General features: G+C 42.5%; 1 protein-coding gene across 1 annotated transcript in view; it reads left to right on the forward strand.

Annotated features, from left to right (window-relative positions):
- The window catches only part of ACER3 (alkaline ceramidase 3), a 58,787-nt gene that overhangs the window by 26,203 nt on the left and 15,361 nt on the right, over window positions 1–17,223 (forward strand). Inside the window, exons 3-6 of the mRNA XM_034059999.1 lie at window positions 7,890–7,942; window positions 9,523–9,575; window positions 12,026–12,107; window positions 13,624–13,659. Of these exons, the coding sequence (XP_033915890.1) occupies window positions 7,890–7,942; window positions 9,523–9,575; window positions 12,026–12,107; window positions 13,624–13,659 (224 nt within the window). The remainder of the gene's footprint in view (window positions 1–7,889; window positions 7,943–9,522; window positions 9,576–12,025; window positions 12,108–13,623; window positions 13,660–17,223) is intronic.

Here is a 17,223-nt window from a genome sequence, read left to right on the forward strand (position 1 = left end):
GACACCTTCCACTAGAGCAGCTGCTCCAAGCCCTGTCTTACCTGGCCTTATGTAACCCAAAGTTATTTTCCTTATGAGGAAAGATGTCTGAAGGTGATTCAGATTTGGCAGTTGGGTCTCAAAGCAGGTTTCACAGAATTCCTGTGTTTCACAGGGTTTCTGTGTTTGCTGTACCTCTTATCTCTGTGGAAAGATAAATCCTTCCCAGTCTTCCCAAATCTTCCCAGTAAATCATAAAGTAGTTAGAGTTGGAAAGGACCTTAAGATCATCCAGTTCCAACCCCCTGCCATGGGCAGGGACACCTCACACTAAACCATGGCACCCAAGGCTCTGTCCAACCTGGCCTTGAACACTGCCAGGGATGGAGCATTCACAACTTCTCTGGACAACCCATTCCAGTGCCTCAGCACCCTCACAGTAAAGAACTTCTTCCTTATATACAATGCAAACTTCCCCTGTTTAAGTTTTAACCCATTGCTTCTTGTCCTATCACTACAGTCCCACTACAGTAGACATGCTATCACTACAGTAGAAATGCTACTTTTAAGAATGCCACACTTATGTATTTAGACAGACACTGTTGAAAACCACATATCCATATGCTAAATGTATTCTTGACACCAATTAAACTGTAACATACACTAGGTACAACTTTATGGTTTCTTAGTTAGCGTCAGCTTTGCTGATGTGTGAAAGAGAAGCAGCAGCAATGTAGAGCTTTGGATGTGTCTGAACGCTTTCCAAATAGCCATTTGTAGGCTTTTTATGGGTTTGAGTAATTATTCATTTTTGTCTTAGGAGAAAGCAGTTTGGCAGCAGGAATTATTGAAGGTTGAGGTTTACTTCTAAGAAGACAGGGGAAAAAAATGCAGTGTGTCTGCATTTGCTGAAGTTGACTTTTTGCATCTTCTTGAATCAAAGTATCCCATTTTGCCATTCTTTCTAAATTAATGCAAATAAATAAAAAAATAATGGAATAATTTGGGTTGGAAAGGACCTTAAGATCATCCAGTTCCAACCCCCCTGCCATGGGCAGGGACACCTCACACTAAACCATGGCACCCAAGGCTCTGTCCAACCTGGCCTTGAACACTGCCAGGGATGGAGCATTCAGAGCTTCCCTGGGCAACCCCTTCCAGTGCCTCAGCACCCTCACTGTAAAGAACTTCTTCCTTATATCCAATCTAAATCTCCCCTATTTCAGTTTCAACCCGTTACCCTTTGTCCTGTCACTACAGTCCCTGATGAGGAGTCCCTCTCCAACATACTTCTAGGCCCCTTCTGATACTGGAAGGCTGCTATGAGGTCAAATGCAAATATGTAAAACCCTGTGTTTGAGACTCAGTCCTCCCTGTAGCTTGTTGCTGCCTCTGTCAGTGACACTTTGTGATGGACAAAGTGTGCTCCTATCTGACCAGAGTGCCAGGCTGTCACAGCAAGACTGGCTTGAGTGGACATTCCTTATATACTGTTTAATGTGTTAAAACAACCCCAAAGGTCTGAGTGATCACAATAAATACCATGGACTTCATTCAGTTTTATACTGCCCTTTGTGTCCTTGCAAGGGAGCTCAGCCTGTCTATTTGACAGCAGTACTGGAGGGCAGTCCTGAGTTCCAGCTGAGCTCTGCTATCTGGGCCTGGGATGCCTTTGACTCCTGTCTGAAGTGATAAATGCTTGCATTATCTGATTTTCATCTTATAGGTTGGAACCTACCATTAAAGGTCACTCCCAAGAACGTTTCTCTTCTGTTTTGTCTCTGCTTCACTATTCCTGATGTTTCATAGCAGTTGAAAGATGTAAAGGAATATAGAAAGCTTTATAGTTGCTCAGTGAAATCCAGGAACAGGATGGTTTGGAATCACAAACCTCTTTACATTTGTTCTACTACAGAATATAAGCAGCAGATATGGAGATAAAGAGAACTTGAAATAGAGTTGGAATGTGCCAGGAACATTGGTGTGCTTTCTGTGCATGTGACTGAGTGAGGGGCATGCTGTAGTGGAGATGGAGTAAGCGTGGAGAAGTAAGAAAGTACCAGAGAGAATTCTTTCACTTACAGTAATTTGATTTGTTAACAGATTTCACTCTGCTGACTTAATTTGTACCAAACAAGGATAGATTTAATCTGGAAAGGAGCAGTGAATTTAACAGTAAGTTAGATGCTAAGAAAGTTGGGGCTGTTGAGCCTGGAGAAGAGAAGCTGCGTGGAGACCTCAGAGCAGCTTCCAGTGTCTGAAGGGGGCTCCAAGGATGCTGGAGAGGGGCTCTTCATCAGGGACTGCAGTGACAGGACAAGGGGTGATGGGTTCAGACTGAAACAGGGAAAGTTCGGATTGGAGATAAGGAAGAAATTCTTTACTGTGAGGGTGCTGAGGCGCTGGAATGGGTTGCCTAGGGAGGTTGTGAATGCTCCATCCCTGGCAGTGTTCAAGGCCAGGTTGGACAGAGCCTTGGATGACCTGGTCTAGTGTGAGACATTGCTGCCCATGGCAGGGGGGTTGGAACTCGATGATCTTAAAGTCCTTTCCAACCCAAACCATTCCATGATTCTATGATTCCTTTGTGTTTTACCACGCTGTGTTCAGTGCTTCACTTTAAACTCTGCAATCTCTTTTGTTGAGATGTATTTCCTCTTGGAACCAAATGCATTCTGCATTCAGGAAGCTCTCTTCATTTTACATATATGCTAAGATCCAAAGTTGGCAGGACAAGAAGGAGATTTCTAAGTAATTGTACAAATGAAATTCTTGATCATACTGGTGCTGAGATGAGTTGCAAATTCTTTGAGATACAGCCCACTGTTCTCACCCCTTATTTCTGCTGCTTTTTGGCTCAAAGGGAATGCTGACAATGAACTCAGTAGGGACTGGATTTGATTTTTAAGCTTTAGGTTACTATTGATTTGATTTTTAAGCTTTAGGTTACTATTTAACCTGTAAATGATGAAGAAGAATCTTAAGTTGGCTTGTTGTATCTCATGAAGTAAGTGGAAGAAAACATCAGGCTGTCATTACCTTGAAGGATAACCCATTGGGGTTGGATTTTCTCTATCATAGAACAGAACCAACCAGGTTGGAAAAGCCCTTTAAGCTCATCCAGTCCAACCATTCCCAGCACTGCCCCATGGCACTGAGGCCTCGTCTCCACGGGCTGTGAACCCTTGCAGGGCCGGTGCCTGCAGCCCTGCTCTGGGCAGCCTGTTCCAATGCCTGAGCACCCTGTGGGGCAGGAATTGTTCCTCAGCTCCATCTAAACCTGCCCTGGTGCAGCTTGAGGCTGGTTCCTCTTGTCCCATCCCTTGTTCCTTGGGAGCAGAGCCCAGCCCCTCCTGGCTCCATCCTCCTGCAGGCACTTGGAGGTAGCCATCAGGTCCCCCCTGAGCCTTCTCTTCTCCATCTGAACCCCCCAGCTCCCTCAGCTGTTCCTCATTAGACTTAGCCTTCAAACCCTATGATGCTGTGGTATTGTATCAGGTTCTACCATATGTCATTTTCTCATGTCCTGGGAAGCCATGAAACCCAAATGGTTGGTGTTATAAAAGAGTCTTGATTTTAAGAAAAAGCTACTTATATATGTGTATATATATACATGTCAGTATATATGTCTATATATATGTAAAAGAGAAGGGGTGTAACTTCTTTGAACCTAAGAAGACAAGAAAAAGCACTCACTGAAGTTAAGTACTTTATTAGATGCTTTACTTGGATGCTTTACTTGGACACTTAAATCTGGAAGGATTGTGTTGGTTTGTATTTCTTTGGCCTGTTTAATAGGGCTCAGTCATTCAAGCTGTGCCAAAGGGGAGCAAAAAAGGATGCAAAAAGTTCTCTACATTAGACATAGCCATAAACAACTTACTCCATGTCTAGTGCAACCCCCTGTACCTGTGAAAATAGTTATTAGAAGCCCTTCAGTCAAAGTTAATGCCCTTATTCTTACCTAATAGCTGCAGAGAAGGTGCTTAGGCCACGTCCATGCTAGTAAATCAGATGTGCTTGGGAGCACGCCTGAGTGCTGGAGCCAAGCAGCGTGGAACAGCCCATGTCTGTTCATCTTAGCCTCCAAGACAAGGTGTCTGCATACAAATTCTCTGCTGGGCCCAGGCCCTGGAGCCTCCTGGCTGCTGTGATGTGCCTGGGAGCTGCTCAGGGCAGTTGGCACGGGCCACATTCACACCACAAACTGCTCTGACAAGTCACAAGTGCATAGGGTTGAGTTACAGCATCTGGGAACAGTCCCAGCCGTGCTCCGCTTGTAACCAGGTCTTTCCCATCTCTTATGTTGTGAAGGGAAACCATTAGAAAATGTCATCATTCCCTAAGAACTGTTCATTTAATTCTGCTTTTTCATCTTGTGTCATTCTTTGTGATGCAGTGTGATGGTGGTGATCTTCAGTTCAGGAAGCCATAGGTGGGATTCAGCTCTGGATTCCTACTCCTAAATGCATGTCTCTGCAGAGGGGGCTGTCTCTGATTGCAGTGGGTAAAGCCTAGAGAATCATTTGGCTCATCCTGAAATACCCCCTTGTATATGAATTACTCTTCATAAAGCCGGTTCATGTATAGGTGCCTAAATAAAGGTGTTAGCATCTGGAGCATCCTTCCTTTGGAATGTTTTCGTATAGTCCCTCTGCAGTTTAAATTCAAGCCACATCTCTGAAATCCTCATAAGTAGTATTTTTTCTGTAAAAGCTTTAGGCCTGTGATAAGAATCTTGTATCTGATGGATCAAAGTTTATCTGGAATGAACTGTCTCTGCTTACGTGATACTTCTTCCTAAAACTAGTGTGAAATCCATAGGGGATATTTGTGTCCTTCTGAGGTTCAAATCCAGAGAGTTTCTATGGTTCATATATGGAGCTGGATCTCATGTATAGTGTCAGATTATTCCTAGCATGGATATTGCCTTCCAGTCTTTGATGGTGCTGCACAGCCATATAGTATGAAGTACAGTTTGCAGATGCATTGCTTTTATGTCATCACTAACACATCAGCTGATAGTAACTACACATGGTGTTTGCTGCAGGACAAAAAGAACCATGTTAGTCCACATACATCAGCTAACCTGACTTTGCATTTCCAATCTTTTAAAGTGCTATTCTGATCTCATAATACTGTGACTTCATGTGTATTCTGTGCTTAATACATAGCACATATGTATCCCCATTAACCTGAGAGATTGGTTGATGTTAAGATGCTGAGTGACTTGTAATACCTATGAAAAGTGCATTACAGTAGTTAGAAAGGAAATGGTGTTGCTTCAGGTGCTGTTAAAGCTTCCCATCTGATTTACAGCTTTCAGTGACTGAAGCTCCTTTGCAAAAGGAAACACCTAAGACGTTAAACTTTAAGCCCTGCTTGAAAGAGAAGGAGCAAATCTATCACTGGGTTGTTGATGGCTATATGGGAAAGTTGCTTCTATTGAAACTTGGTGTAATTGCAGTGATGGTCGCTGGTATTTTGGAAAGTACAAAGCTGGTAGAACATCTCATTGCAGTGATGGGTTTTGTGAAGTAAATGCTAATAGAATCACAGAATCCCAGACTGGTTTGTGTTGGAAGGGGCCTTAAAGCTCATCCAGTTCCAACCCCCTGCCACAGGCAGGGACACCTTCCACTAGAGTAGGTTGCTCCAAGTCCCTTCCAACCTGTCCAAGGTTCCAAGGACGGGGCAGCCACAGCTTCTCCAATATTCCTTAGAAATGCCTTGATCCTGAAATTATATCATGAGAAGTATATCTAAAGGTAGCTGCATTCCTGTAGAACTGGAGGTAGAAGTTATCTGTGAAGACATTTCAGCTCAAGTATTAAACTGTTGTTTACAGGAGACAAATACCTGTCAAACCCTTTCTGTGGGTATAGCAGAGGAAATAAAGACTTCCTTGTGATCCTTGACGTGTGTGATGGGTGTTTCTTCTTTTTACATTGCAATGTTCTCAGTACTGAACCATGGTGCATTAAGCCATGAGACAGCAACTCTGATGAGCACAGCTCTCGGCCCGGTGAGTGCAGTATTAGGTATCAGCTTCCTTCTGCTGAAGTTTGCCAGTTACATAGTGATGTTAGTGAAGCGGAATATGTCATATGCTTCAGCTGCTGCACTTCATCTCTTAATGCAGTTTCCTTTCTTCCTCCTTTTGGAACAGGTTCACAAAGCTTTTGCACAGTTCTGTGTTAAGATATAACATCTTCCAATGAGAAACGTGGTTCTTAGCTCATTCAGTGTTGTAAAACGTTTATAAGTTGTGCCTTTGCAGGAAGCAGGTATAAATGAGATATGTAAAGAATCACTTTTCATTCTTTAGTCTTCATTGAAACCATTTCTTCAAAGAGATGCTGTTGTGCATAGTTACCACAGTAGTGTTTGAGGAGGTGGTGTCTGTGCGGTCCTGAGAGGGAGAGTGTCATCTGATGAATAATCATTAGAGTCATAGAATGGTTTGTGTGGGAAGGGACCTTAAAGCTGATCCAGCTCCAATCCTCTGGCATGGGCAGGGATACCTTCCACTAGGGTGATTTATGTTCTGGTGGAGAGGCATGCTTCTTTTTCCCAGAGAATTAAAGACATTAATGTATTTGGCAATACATGTATGTCACTGTATCAGTGAAGTTACATGCTTAGCTATTTCATTTCATTGACTATATGTAATGATCACAATTGTAATCTAAGTGCATCCAAAGAACCATCTCCAAAGATGTCTAATGAACTGTCTTGGGAATCCTTTATAGAATGCAGAGTCATTAGAGTGAGTTATAGAATCCCAGACTGGTTTGGGTTGGATAAGTTCAAGCTCATCCAGTTCCAACCCCCTGCCGTGAGCAGGGGCACGTTCCACTAAAGCAGCTTGCTCCAAGCCCCATCCGTCTGGCCTTCAGCTTCCAGGGAAGTGTTCAGTAAGTCTGAAGGCATCAGTGAGATCTCACTGCCTTGTGTAGACAAGGTTCAGGTCTTACAGCACAGCAGCACTACCCAGTGATCGAGGCTTGAGTGCAAATGACTTGGCTTTCTCTGAAAGCAGTGAGGTAAAACATAATTTCTCGAAGGAAGACAAGACATCATATTAATGGACTTGTTCTTGCAAAATAAAAATGAGCTGGTGCTTAATGAGAGTGTTTCACTGATAACATTTCCAAGTGATGAATGATGCATTAACCGCTCGACCAGCTTTGCTCTGAACAGTGAAATAACTTCCAAGAAACATTGTCCTTGTCGGACTGAAAAAGCTGTGTAGAGGCAAAGTGTCTATCTCATCAGTTAACTTCAGGAGCAAATCCAGAGTTTAAAAGTCAACTCTTTCAAGTCAACTGAAAATCATTACACAGAAGGGTGAGCTTCCAAGCAGACAGCTTGGGAATGGTGATCTCATTTCATGCAGTGAAGCCCTGCTGTGTGGGCTTTATCTGTCTACCCTGACCTTCTAGTTCTGAGTTGCAGCAGCAACTAATTTCTGCTTCTAGAACTGATGACAAGCTCCTTGTGAAATGTACCTTTTCAATCTGGACAATAAGCAGAAATATCACAGGCTTTCAGCAGTATTAGCAGTTGAGTGATGCTTTGCCTTATAGAAGGATTAAGACAGATAAATCTTAATGTACTTGATAGAGAAATGGAATAGTGATGTCCCATTCATTCTGGGTTCCCTCTGCTTCTGTCCTCATTGAGATTCACAGGGGACAGTACTGAGAACCCCATAAATTCAAGGACATCACTGGTCACTAAAATGTAAAGTAGAAGGCTGGAGAAAACTGTGGGGTTGTCCCTGAAATGGGATGCTGGTGTTCTAATGGGTTATTTTCTTCCCAGTAAAGTTTATGTATTAATATTAAAGTACTGCAAAGATTTCCATATGGATTTTTATGTTAACCATAGCTTTGATTTGTTTTCAGCTGTGGGACTGGGATCTTGGTGCTTCCACATGACCCTGAAGTATGAAATGCAGGTGAGTATTCATAAATAGCTGAGAATCGCTTTATGTATGTAGCTACCTATAAAGTCATATTATTGTCTAAATGAAACTCATACAGCAAGAGTTAATGTACCTTCAGTATCATGGTACACGACTCCTGCTCTCAACAGGAGTAGCACAGGTCTTGTTTTCCATCTATAGGTATATAGAAATATAAACCCTAAAATAAGAACTATAAGCAATTATGTTGGTAGAAGACACTTCACCCTTTGGGAATTTACATCATCTTTTCACACAACTGCAGGTTAATAAGACTAGAGTTATTGCTATTTATTGCATCCCTTTTTTCATCTTAATGTTTTTTATTATGTGTCCTACTAATCTAGATGTATCTGTAACATGAATAGTGAAGTCAGTGTCTTCTGAGTAGCAACAGCTGAGTCTTCCTCTGTTTCTTATTCTCAAGTACAAGCCATTCTAAAGGGACACAAGGAGGCTGGTCCTGTTTTAGGTGTGAGAAGATAAAGGAAACTGATCTTTGAATCAAAGTTCAAAACTAAGAAACCTACATTCAGAAGTGTGTGCTGACAGTCTGTATTTCCCCCACAGTAAATGGAAATCCCAGACTGGTTTGTGTTGGAAGGGACCTTAAAGCTCATCCAGTTCCAACCTCTGCCACGGGCAGGGACCCCTTCCACTGGAGCAGCTGCTCCAAGCCCCTGTGTCCAACCTGGCCTTGAACACTGCCAGGGATGGGGCAGCCACAGCTTCTCTGGGCACCCTGTGCCAGCACCTCAGCACCCTCACAGGGAACAGCTTCTGCCTAAGAGCTCATCTAAACTCTCAAAACCCTGTCTCTGAATTAACACAATGTAAGAAAGTTCCAAAATCAGGAAGTAAACATGCAAACACATCGCCACATACTTCCCTAAAGGCCTAAAGTTCTATTTTATCTTATGGGAAAAATGCATTTCAGCTTCTCTGTGAAGTTTGCACAGAAGCAAGAAGATGCTGCTGCTTGTATTGAGCAGGTTTGTTTAGGCTGACTTCCCAAAACTAATTCTTACCAATGTTTTAGGACGTATGGAGAGTACAAATGGTAAGATCCTTTGAAGGGTGGGCTTTTTATGAGACATCATATACTAAAGATTGAGGATAATAAACTTATTAATGCAGGAGCTTTCAGTTGCATTGAAGTACAGTCAGGAAGGTGCATATAGAATCATAGAATGCTTTGGGTTGGAAAGGACCTTAAGATCATCCAGTTCCAACCCCCTGCCATGGGCAGGGACGCCTCACACTAAACTATGGCACCCAAGGCTCTGTCCAACCTGGCCTTGAACACTGCCAGGGATGGGGCAGCCACAGCTTCTCTAGGCACCCTGTACCCATGACTCAGCACCCTCACAGGGAAGAGCGTCTTCCTTATATCTAACCTGAACTTCCCCTGTTTCAGTTTTAACCCATCACCCCTTGTCCTATCACTGCAGTCCCCGATGAAGAGTCCTTCTCCAAATGACTTTAAAACTGTTTTCTTAAGACTTCTCTCTCTTTAATGAATTTCCTGTGAGTTAAAAGTACTTTTCATGTCTTGATGTCTCTGCTTTTTATAGCTGTTGGATGAGCTGCCAATGATATACAGTTGTTGTGTGTTTGTCTACTGCCTGTAAGTACTTGTTATTTCTTTCTTATTGCTTACTTATAAACTAGTAACCATTTAGTGTCTGTGAAGCCCAATCTGGTGTCTAGTGAGGCTGACACTGAAGCTTCTATTGCTTTCAGTGAGATCTCTGTTTTGCAGCCTTAAGATTTGCCCATTAGAGCACCAGGCTGGCTTCAGTCCTAGTTCTTGCTCATTTAGTGATGTTTTACCAGTGTTTGTTTAATAGGAAAAAGAAATACTTCTTAAAAGACTTTCTGTAGTATACAACCAGAGCTCAGGCTTACTTGGTATGTGAGCAGCAGCCCTCATAAATCAACTGCAGTAACACCTCCAAAATGAATGGATTTGAGCTGTATTTCTGTGCTATAGTCTGACTCCAAGTGCAAATCTCAGATTTCTGGTCAAACCTGCTCTCCACTCATGTGGAAAATGAAAGAAGAAAGAGTTTTATGAGGAGCTGAGTGCATATTTTGAGCAGAGTGTCTTGGAACATGCATGACAGCTTAATGCCATGCCAAGACGGTTTCTCCCTTTTCCTTTTGGGAGCAATGTGGCGTTTGGCAACTGCAAAGATACCATAAGTTGGCTTTTTCCTGCCTGTTGCTGCAAGGCCTGGATTTAACATCATTTGTTCTGTCACTCGGAAAATCCAAACCATAAATCAAGTTGTTGCAGACAAAAAGACAGGGAAAAAACATTGTCTTTTTTGCTTTCAAACATACCAAATATTCAGCCATTGAAAACTGGGGCATCTCTGGGAGCTTGCAGTGGTGATGGGATGCTGTAGGATTAAACCCACATCTGTGGAAGTCCCCATCAGTTTGTGATTCATACATTAGTATGGTTTCTGCAAAAGCTGGATCAGAATTGTAATGCCTCTGTTAGTGGAAATACTTCCATTGTAGCTCCCTGTTGCCTTGAAATTGCTTTTGCATTTATTTTGTCTGGTTTGAATGTGACTGGGGAAAAGGATGAGAAGTGGCTATAAAGATCTGTTAGAATAAGAAAATCATGCTTATTTTGTGCAATGGTTACTCTGTTATCTTTGAAAGCACTGAAGTCTTACTGCATTCATGGCTCTAATAAGATTCTGTGTAAGTATGTCTGGTCGTAATTAAGATGTTGTGAAAATGAGCTAATGTTTAGTTGAGGAGGCCTTTAATGATCATTTTGTTCTCTTTGAAGGTAGGTGAAGGGGTAGTTCTGCACAGGACATTCCCTTGTACATAGGATCCCAGACTGGTTCGGGTTGGAAGGGGCCTTAAAGCTCATCCAGCTCCAAACCCTGCCATGGGCAGGGACACCTTCCACTGGAGCAGCTGCTCCAAGCCCCTGTGTCCAACCTGGCCTTGAGCACTGCCAGGGATGGGGCAGCCACAGCTTCTCTGGGCACCCTGTGCCAGCGCCTCAGCACCCTCCCAGGGAACAGTTTCTGCCTAAGAGCTCAGCTCAGTCTCCCCTCTCTGGGGCAGGTTCAAGCCATTCCCCTTGGCCTTGCCCTACAGGCCCTTGTCCCAAGCCCCTCTCCAGCTTCTCTGTAGCCCCTTTTGTTATTGGAAGACTGCCATAAGGTTCTCCTGACTCTCAAGTTGTCTCATTACTTTGCAAAGCCATTCTGCAGTGTAGCACATTGTGCTCTTATAATTTGTTGCCCAGATATTCCTACATGTTTTTTCTTTGTTTCCTTTCATTCATCCACAACAGTGTCTTAAATATAGAAGTTTATAAAGAAACAAACTGGGTAGATGTAGCTTGGAGTGACACAGACACCTTCCCCTAGCCCTAATGCTCCCATGCTTCTCATAGGGGGTTTTTGTTGTGTTTTTGTGATGGAGATGCAGTCTGTGTGTGTATCATTCCATCACAACTGTGACTGAACCATAGTGTAAAGACTGTGCAGCTAATTTCAATGAGTTGTTTTACATGCTGGCAGCAATGAGCTGCTTCTGCCTTCCACTTCTACCACTACCCAATCTGACAAATTTACTGCACTGTGACTGTGTAAAGCCATAAACAATCTGCATTTTAACAGATCTCTGGAGTTCAGTGTTTTGTAAGGCAGCCCCTTTCCCACACTGCCTTTAGCTCACAGATGTAATGCGTTTTGGCAGCTGTATTGCATTTGAAACTCATTTCTAATTTGCCATCCATTATCACCCCTTAAGCGCCTTCTGAAAGTGCTTCTGAGTCCCAAACTCTTCCCACTGACTCTATATGCATGGGCTTATTGGGGTTTTTGCATTAGATTTGTTTTAAAAAAACACATTTATTGGTAAAAGTATGGATTTTTATCTTACAATGACACATCTTTATTGGAAGAGATATGGTTTCTTTAGGCGCCTAAGACTCATTTGGATCAATTTGCTCACAAAGTTTGTGAATATACCTTGAAAAATGCATCCTTTATATGACAAGAGATGAATGTTATCACTCTTCTTTATATTCTCTTCCAGGTATGAATGTTTCAAGTACAAGAATACAGTCAATTATCCACTGCTTTTCTTGTTAATAACATACAGCTTCGTAGTCAGCATAGTAAGTATTTTCTAATATGGCATTTCCACCTGTAGCTTGCCAGTTTTCCTTCCTCCAAAGGGATGTTTTAGAGGCAGCACTGGATCTCTTCTCACTTCCGGTCAAGAAGGATAAATCATCCTTTGGTTGGGAATATTGTGTTGGTCAGAGAACTGTAGAGTCCCAGACGGGTTTGGGTTGGAAGGGACCTTAAAGCTCATCCAGTTCCAACCCCCTGCCATTGGCAGGGACCCCTTCCACTGGAACAGCTGCTTCAAGCCCCTGTGTCCAACCTGGCCTTGAACACTGTCAGGGATGGGGCAGCCACAGCTTCTCTGGGCACCCTGTGCCAGCGCCTCAGCACCCTCCCAGGGAACAGCTTCTGCCTAAGAGCTCAGCTCAGTCTCCCCTCTCTTGGGCAGGTTCAAGCCATTCCCCTTGGCCTGTCCCTCCAGGCCCTTGTCCCAAGCCCCTCTCCAGCTTTCCTGCAGCCCCTTTAGGCACTGGAGCTGCTCTCAGGTCTCCCCTTCAGGAGCCTTCTCTTGTCCAGGCTGCCCCAGCCCAGCTCTCTCAGCCTGGCTCCAGAGCAGAGAGTGAAACTGGAAACCTTTCTGTCTAAACCCTGTATAGAATAAATGAAAACGAAAAGCAATAATCCAGTTGCTAGAATAAGAATGTAAGAAGAGCAGTCACTGCTGGCTTTTGATACCTCGGACAAGCTGCATTCCTCATCTTCTCTGTCTTTAATTCAGTTACAGAAATGAGAATAATCCTGTTCAACAGACTGCAAAAGGTGATACACAGTCCAGGCTATTGAGTGGTGGTTTAAAACAGCCACCCAAATAAGAAAGGAACAGCTGTTAAATCAGAATGATTCAAACTGTCATGACTTGATTCCCTTTCCCACTGCTGTGTGTTCCCTTTATGACTAAAACGAGTTTATTGCTGCCTGTCAACCACAGATGGAATTTCCTTTGTTATTTGTATTGATAGCCAATTTTTAAATAAGAAGTATTATAATAGGTCATTTTTGCCATCAAAATACTGTTCTCTACCTCCTAAGATATATTACACTTATGGCATGTTACGCTGAAGGTCCAGTGCCCTTCTCTCTTCCAAAGCCGGAATGAAATGTACTGTATTAACAATAGGAAAAGCTACCTTGTAAAATGAATCGATGACATTCTAAAGCTTTGTCAAAACCCATGAATAACAGCAATTCAAATTAGAGTACATTGGCTTCTTGCAGTGCATACTGAGACTGGTAATTCCTGTATCTTAATTGTTTTTCTGTGCGTTGCAACTCGTATTAAATGAGTTGATTCTAGATGTTAATGTCTCTGTTTGAGCTCTTTAATTTAAAATCATTCCACAATTAAACCCTCAGGTTTTGCCAGAGGAAACTATGTTTAAGCAACTTTTATGGTGCTTGTATAGGCATTTGTGTCTTGATTCTAACAGAACAAGTCTTGGCAGTATTTAGATTAATGTAACACTGTTCTCTGTTGTAAATTACTTCTCTTTTTAATCTTTCCAGGTTTACTTGAATTTGAAAGAGCCTGTATTCCATCAGGTAAATCTTGCTCTGTTGGAGAACCTAACCTGGGTTTTAAACTGTTTTATTGGGATGTTTTACGTGTGTTTGTACCCAAAGATGGAAGGCAAACACAGTTTGTCATGTTGCCATCCCTTCACTTGGAGACCTGTAAAACTGGAATGGTTTAATGCATGTTGTGATTTGGCATTTGACCTAATGTTCCATGTGGGTTTCATCAGTGGCAAGCGCGATGAGGTGACCCTCGCTGTGGGCAATGGTGTGTGTAAGAGGGAGGGTTTGATGAATCCTTATCCACTGCTTTCCATTAGCAGCTGCTGGGAAACTGTGACCTGACTTCCTAACATGGTTTGGGTGCCAGCACCATGTTCTTCTCTCCATTTTAACATAGTAATTTGGGGTCTTTTTAACTACTCCATTTTATATAGTGTAAATTCAGGCTGAATTTGAACACAGGATGTCTTGTAGGGTTGTGGAGCAGACTGGTTGTTATGGTCATAGAATCATAGAATAGTTAGGATTGGAAAGGACCTCAAGATCATCTAGTTCTAACCCCCCTGCCATGGGCAGGGACACCTCACACTAAACCATGGCACCCAAGGCTTCATCCAACCTGCTTAATGGCGTATTTGGTGCTGGTTCCTTTTATAGCAGCCAAAGAGTATTAATATGCATTCAGTGCTTGTTGAGATAGGACTTGTATGACTTGCCTCTTCACAGGAGGTTAGAAATCACGCTCACTTGTGCATGCCATGAGCAGTTTTCCCTCATTTATGATGTTTTCATTAGGGATAACAGCTGAAAAACTACAAGCAAAAGCCTTGAGCTCTTTGCAGGACATAGCTTTAAAGCCTTAATGTCTGAAATCAGTAGTGCCATCGCTTGTCAAAGCATACCTGCTGCATCAGCAGCTGTAAAACTGATAGGTGGTTCCTCTTGGTGGATTAGTGAAGCACAGAGGAATAAAATGAATCCTCTGATAATAAATTCCAAGCTGTTCCAAAAAAAATGTCTCCTAGAGACATGAATTGTTACTGTACCTATAGATATAAAGAGAAACTCACAGGGTTTTTTGCTAATGTTAATTAAATCCTTTCTGTTCTTTCCCTATACTTCTATTTCCAACAGGGAGATACAGGCTGGGTTGAAAGCAGCAATTGCTGATGCTTTTACTAAGCTGGTTATAACTGGTTTTGAAGGAAGTGACTTAATTTTGTTAACTACAGTGGCAGAATTTATTGCTGACACTGGACTTTTGTTTCTTTAATCAGTTATCTACTCAGTCTATGTTTATGGCAATAAATACATCACAGCTTCACTGCATTGATGCATTGCCATAGCTATTGTCCCACATCATAGATTCAGGGGTGATAGATCATAGAATAGTTAGGGTTGGAAAGGACCTCAAGACCATCCAGTTCCAGCCCCCTGCCATGGGCAGGGACACCTCACACTAGAGCAGGTTGCTCCAAGCCCCATCCAGTCTGGCCTTGTGACTTGTGGGGAAAGAGGGAAATAGGGGAAGCTTTAAACCGCTGCTCCAGACCTTTAATTTTTTACATCTGGTTTCTCTTAGGTTCAGTGTATGAATTCCCTGTTACAATTTATACATGAGGAATCAATGTAGAAAAGATTTAGACCCATAAAAGTGCTGGACTTTTTACAACAGCTCTTTCCAAATTGATTTTTATGGAGAACATACAGTTGTGGCCCCATTCCAAACGTTCAAGTACTGCACTCATGGGTTTTTTTCACGCTCTTTGCCAAATACATCATAAATCCAGAGGAAACATTTCTCTGCACGCCTAAGCAAGGTTCTTTTCTTCATACTTATCCTTTATTTTAGAGTGCATTAAAAAAGAGAATCAATGTAATTTCACTAAGTATTTCCCAGCTGATTGTATCTCATGGACTTGAAGTATCAAGTTAAATATACTTGTGTGGTCATAGTTTAAATCACAGTCTCGGTCCCTAACTGTATTGGAAAGCAGAAGTTGATTCCTTTAGGTACTTGTCTATGATCATCACCATTTGTCAGCCTCACAGAAAGGGGAGTAACTACATGGACAGCTTCATATTGGTTGTTGTTTCAGTGTGGTGTGGTTTTTTTCCCCCAGAAAGGAGAGCAATAAGAATGGGAAAGGTTTCTGTTATATTTAATAGCCAGGCTCCAAGCCTTATTTCTCAGTGAATTACTTTCTTCTTTCCTTCCCAATTTAGGCTCATAAATTGCTTACTGCCAGCAGGCATGAAGGGGAGTTTGGTTTGTTATTCATGGCACAGTGGCAACACACACCAGCTTCTTTGCCTCCATCCACGTATTGCAGAGCTTTAAGGGCCTTAATGCTTTAACCATAGGAGGGGTGAGATGCATAATTTGGTCTGTTGGAGGCTACACATCATTAAAAGGGGAAAAATACCTGATTTCTCTGCCTGACAACTGATATGGTATTTTCTACCACCTCATCAGTTAAATGAAAGATAACAGTGGCCTTTACAAGCATGTATTGTCTTGTTTATGTCAAAATCTCTAGGCTAGAGCACTGTTATTACCTAATTCCCATGGTGCTAAACAACCCTATGTCCCAGTTCTGTGGTTGTATTTAAGCCAGCATCATTGTCAAAGCAAGTAGCTACGCCTCTCCCTTCCCTCCTTCCCATCTGGCACACAGATTTACTTTCTGAGGGGAATTTGATTTGGGAACTCAGCAGGTTCAAACTCTCCTCAGAATTAGCTGTAAATCAGATTAGCTGCTCATCCCTGTTTACTGCGTGTGTATTTGTGCTGATACAAGGAAAGGGGTGGGGGAAGAATGGCTGTTGGTGTGGAGTGATCCATAGACACACAGGTCGTAGAATCAACTGGGTTGGAAAAGACCTTTAAGATCATCAAGTTCGACTTCTACCCCAGCATTGCCAAGGCCACCACTGAACCATGTCACTGAGAGCCTTGTCTGCACAGTTTGTGAACACTTATATATCAGATTGCCCTGGAAGAAGAAGAAATTACCCTGGCAGTTAAGCTTTTAGACTCAAGTCTTGCAAGTAGCCTTCTTTCTAATATGATACAGCCTAGAAAGCTGTCACTGCAAAGCATTGGTTTCCATCCTGATTTGTTTAGTGGCTGCATACCATATACTGGCTCTACCCTCGCAGAGATCAAAAACCTCATTCATTTGGCTATGTGAATAATGCAGCAGATCTAAAAGCCTGTTTTATTTGCATAGTCATCTGCTGCAAGAGTTTGAAGCGCTTTTTGAGCCAAAAGATAATGGAAAGGTAAATAGAACATGAGATTAAATAGTTGTTTCTTCTGCATCAGATGTGATTTAAAAGGTGTCTTTCGTGTAGCCATTCTAGAAGCGGTGTCCCATGAGAAACTTCAGTGAGCTGGAGAAGTAGATCAGGATGAGAATTGCAAATAGGGGAAGGGAGTGACTGGTAGAAGATGGCTAAAGGAGATGATGAAAGGCAGGCTCGGTCTGGACTGTCTGGGGATCACTAGTGGCACTGTTTGTATTTCACAACCCATACCAGGAAAAACCCAAGTTGTGTACTGATGATATCTGTGATTATACCAAG

Source organism: Melopsittacus undulatus, chromosome 2, assembly GCF_012275295.1.
Source record: "Melopsittacus undulatus isolate bMelUnd1 chromosome 2, bMelUnd1.mat.Z, whole genome shotgun sequence".
NCBI classification, from domain to species: domain Eukaryota; kingdom Metazoa; phylum Chordata; class Aves; order Psittaciformes; family Psittaculidae; genus Melopsittacus; species Melopsittacus undulatus.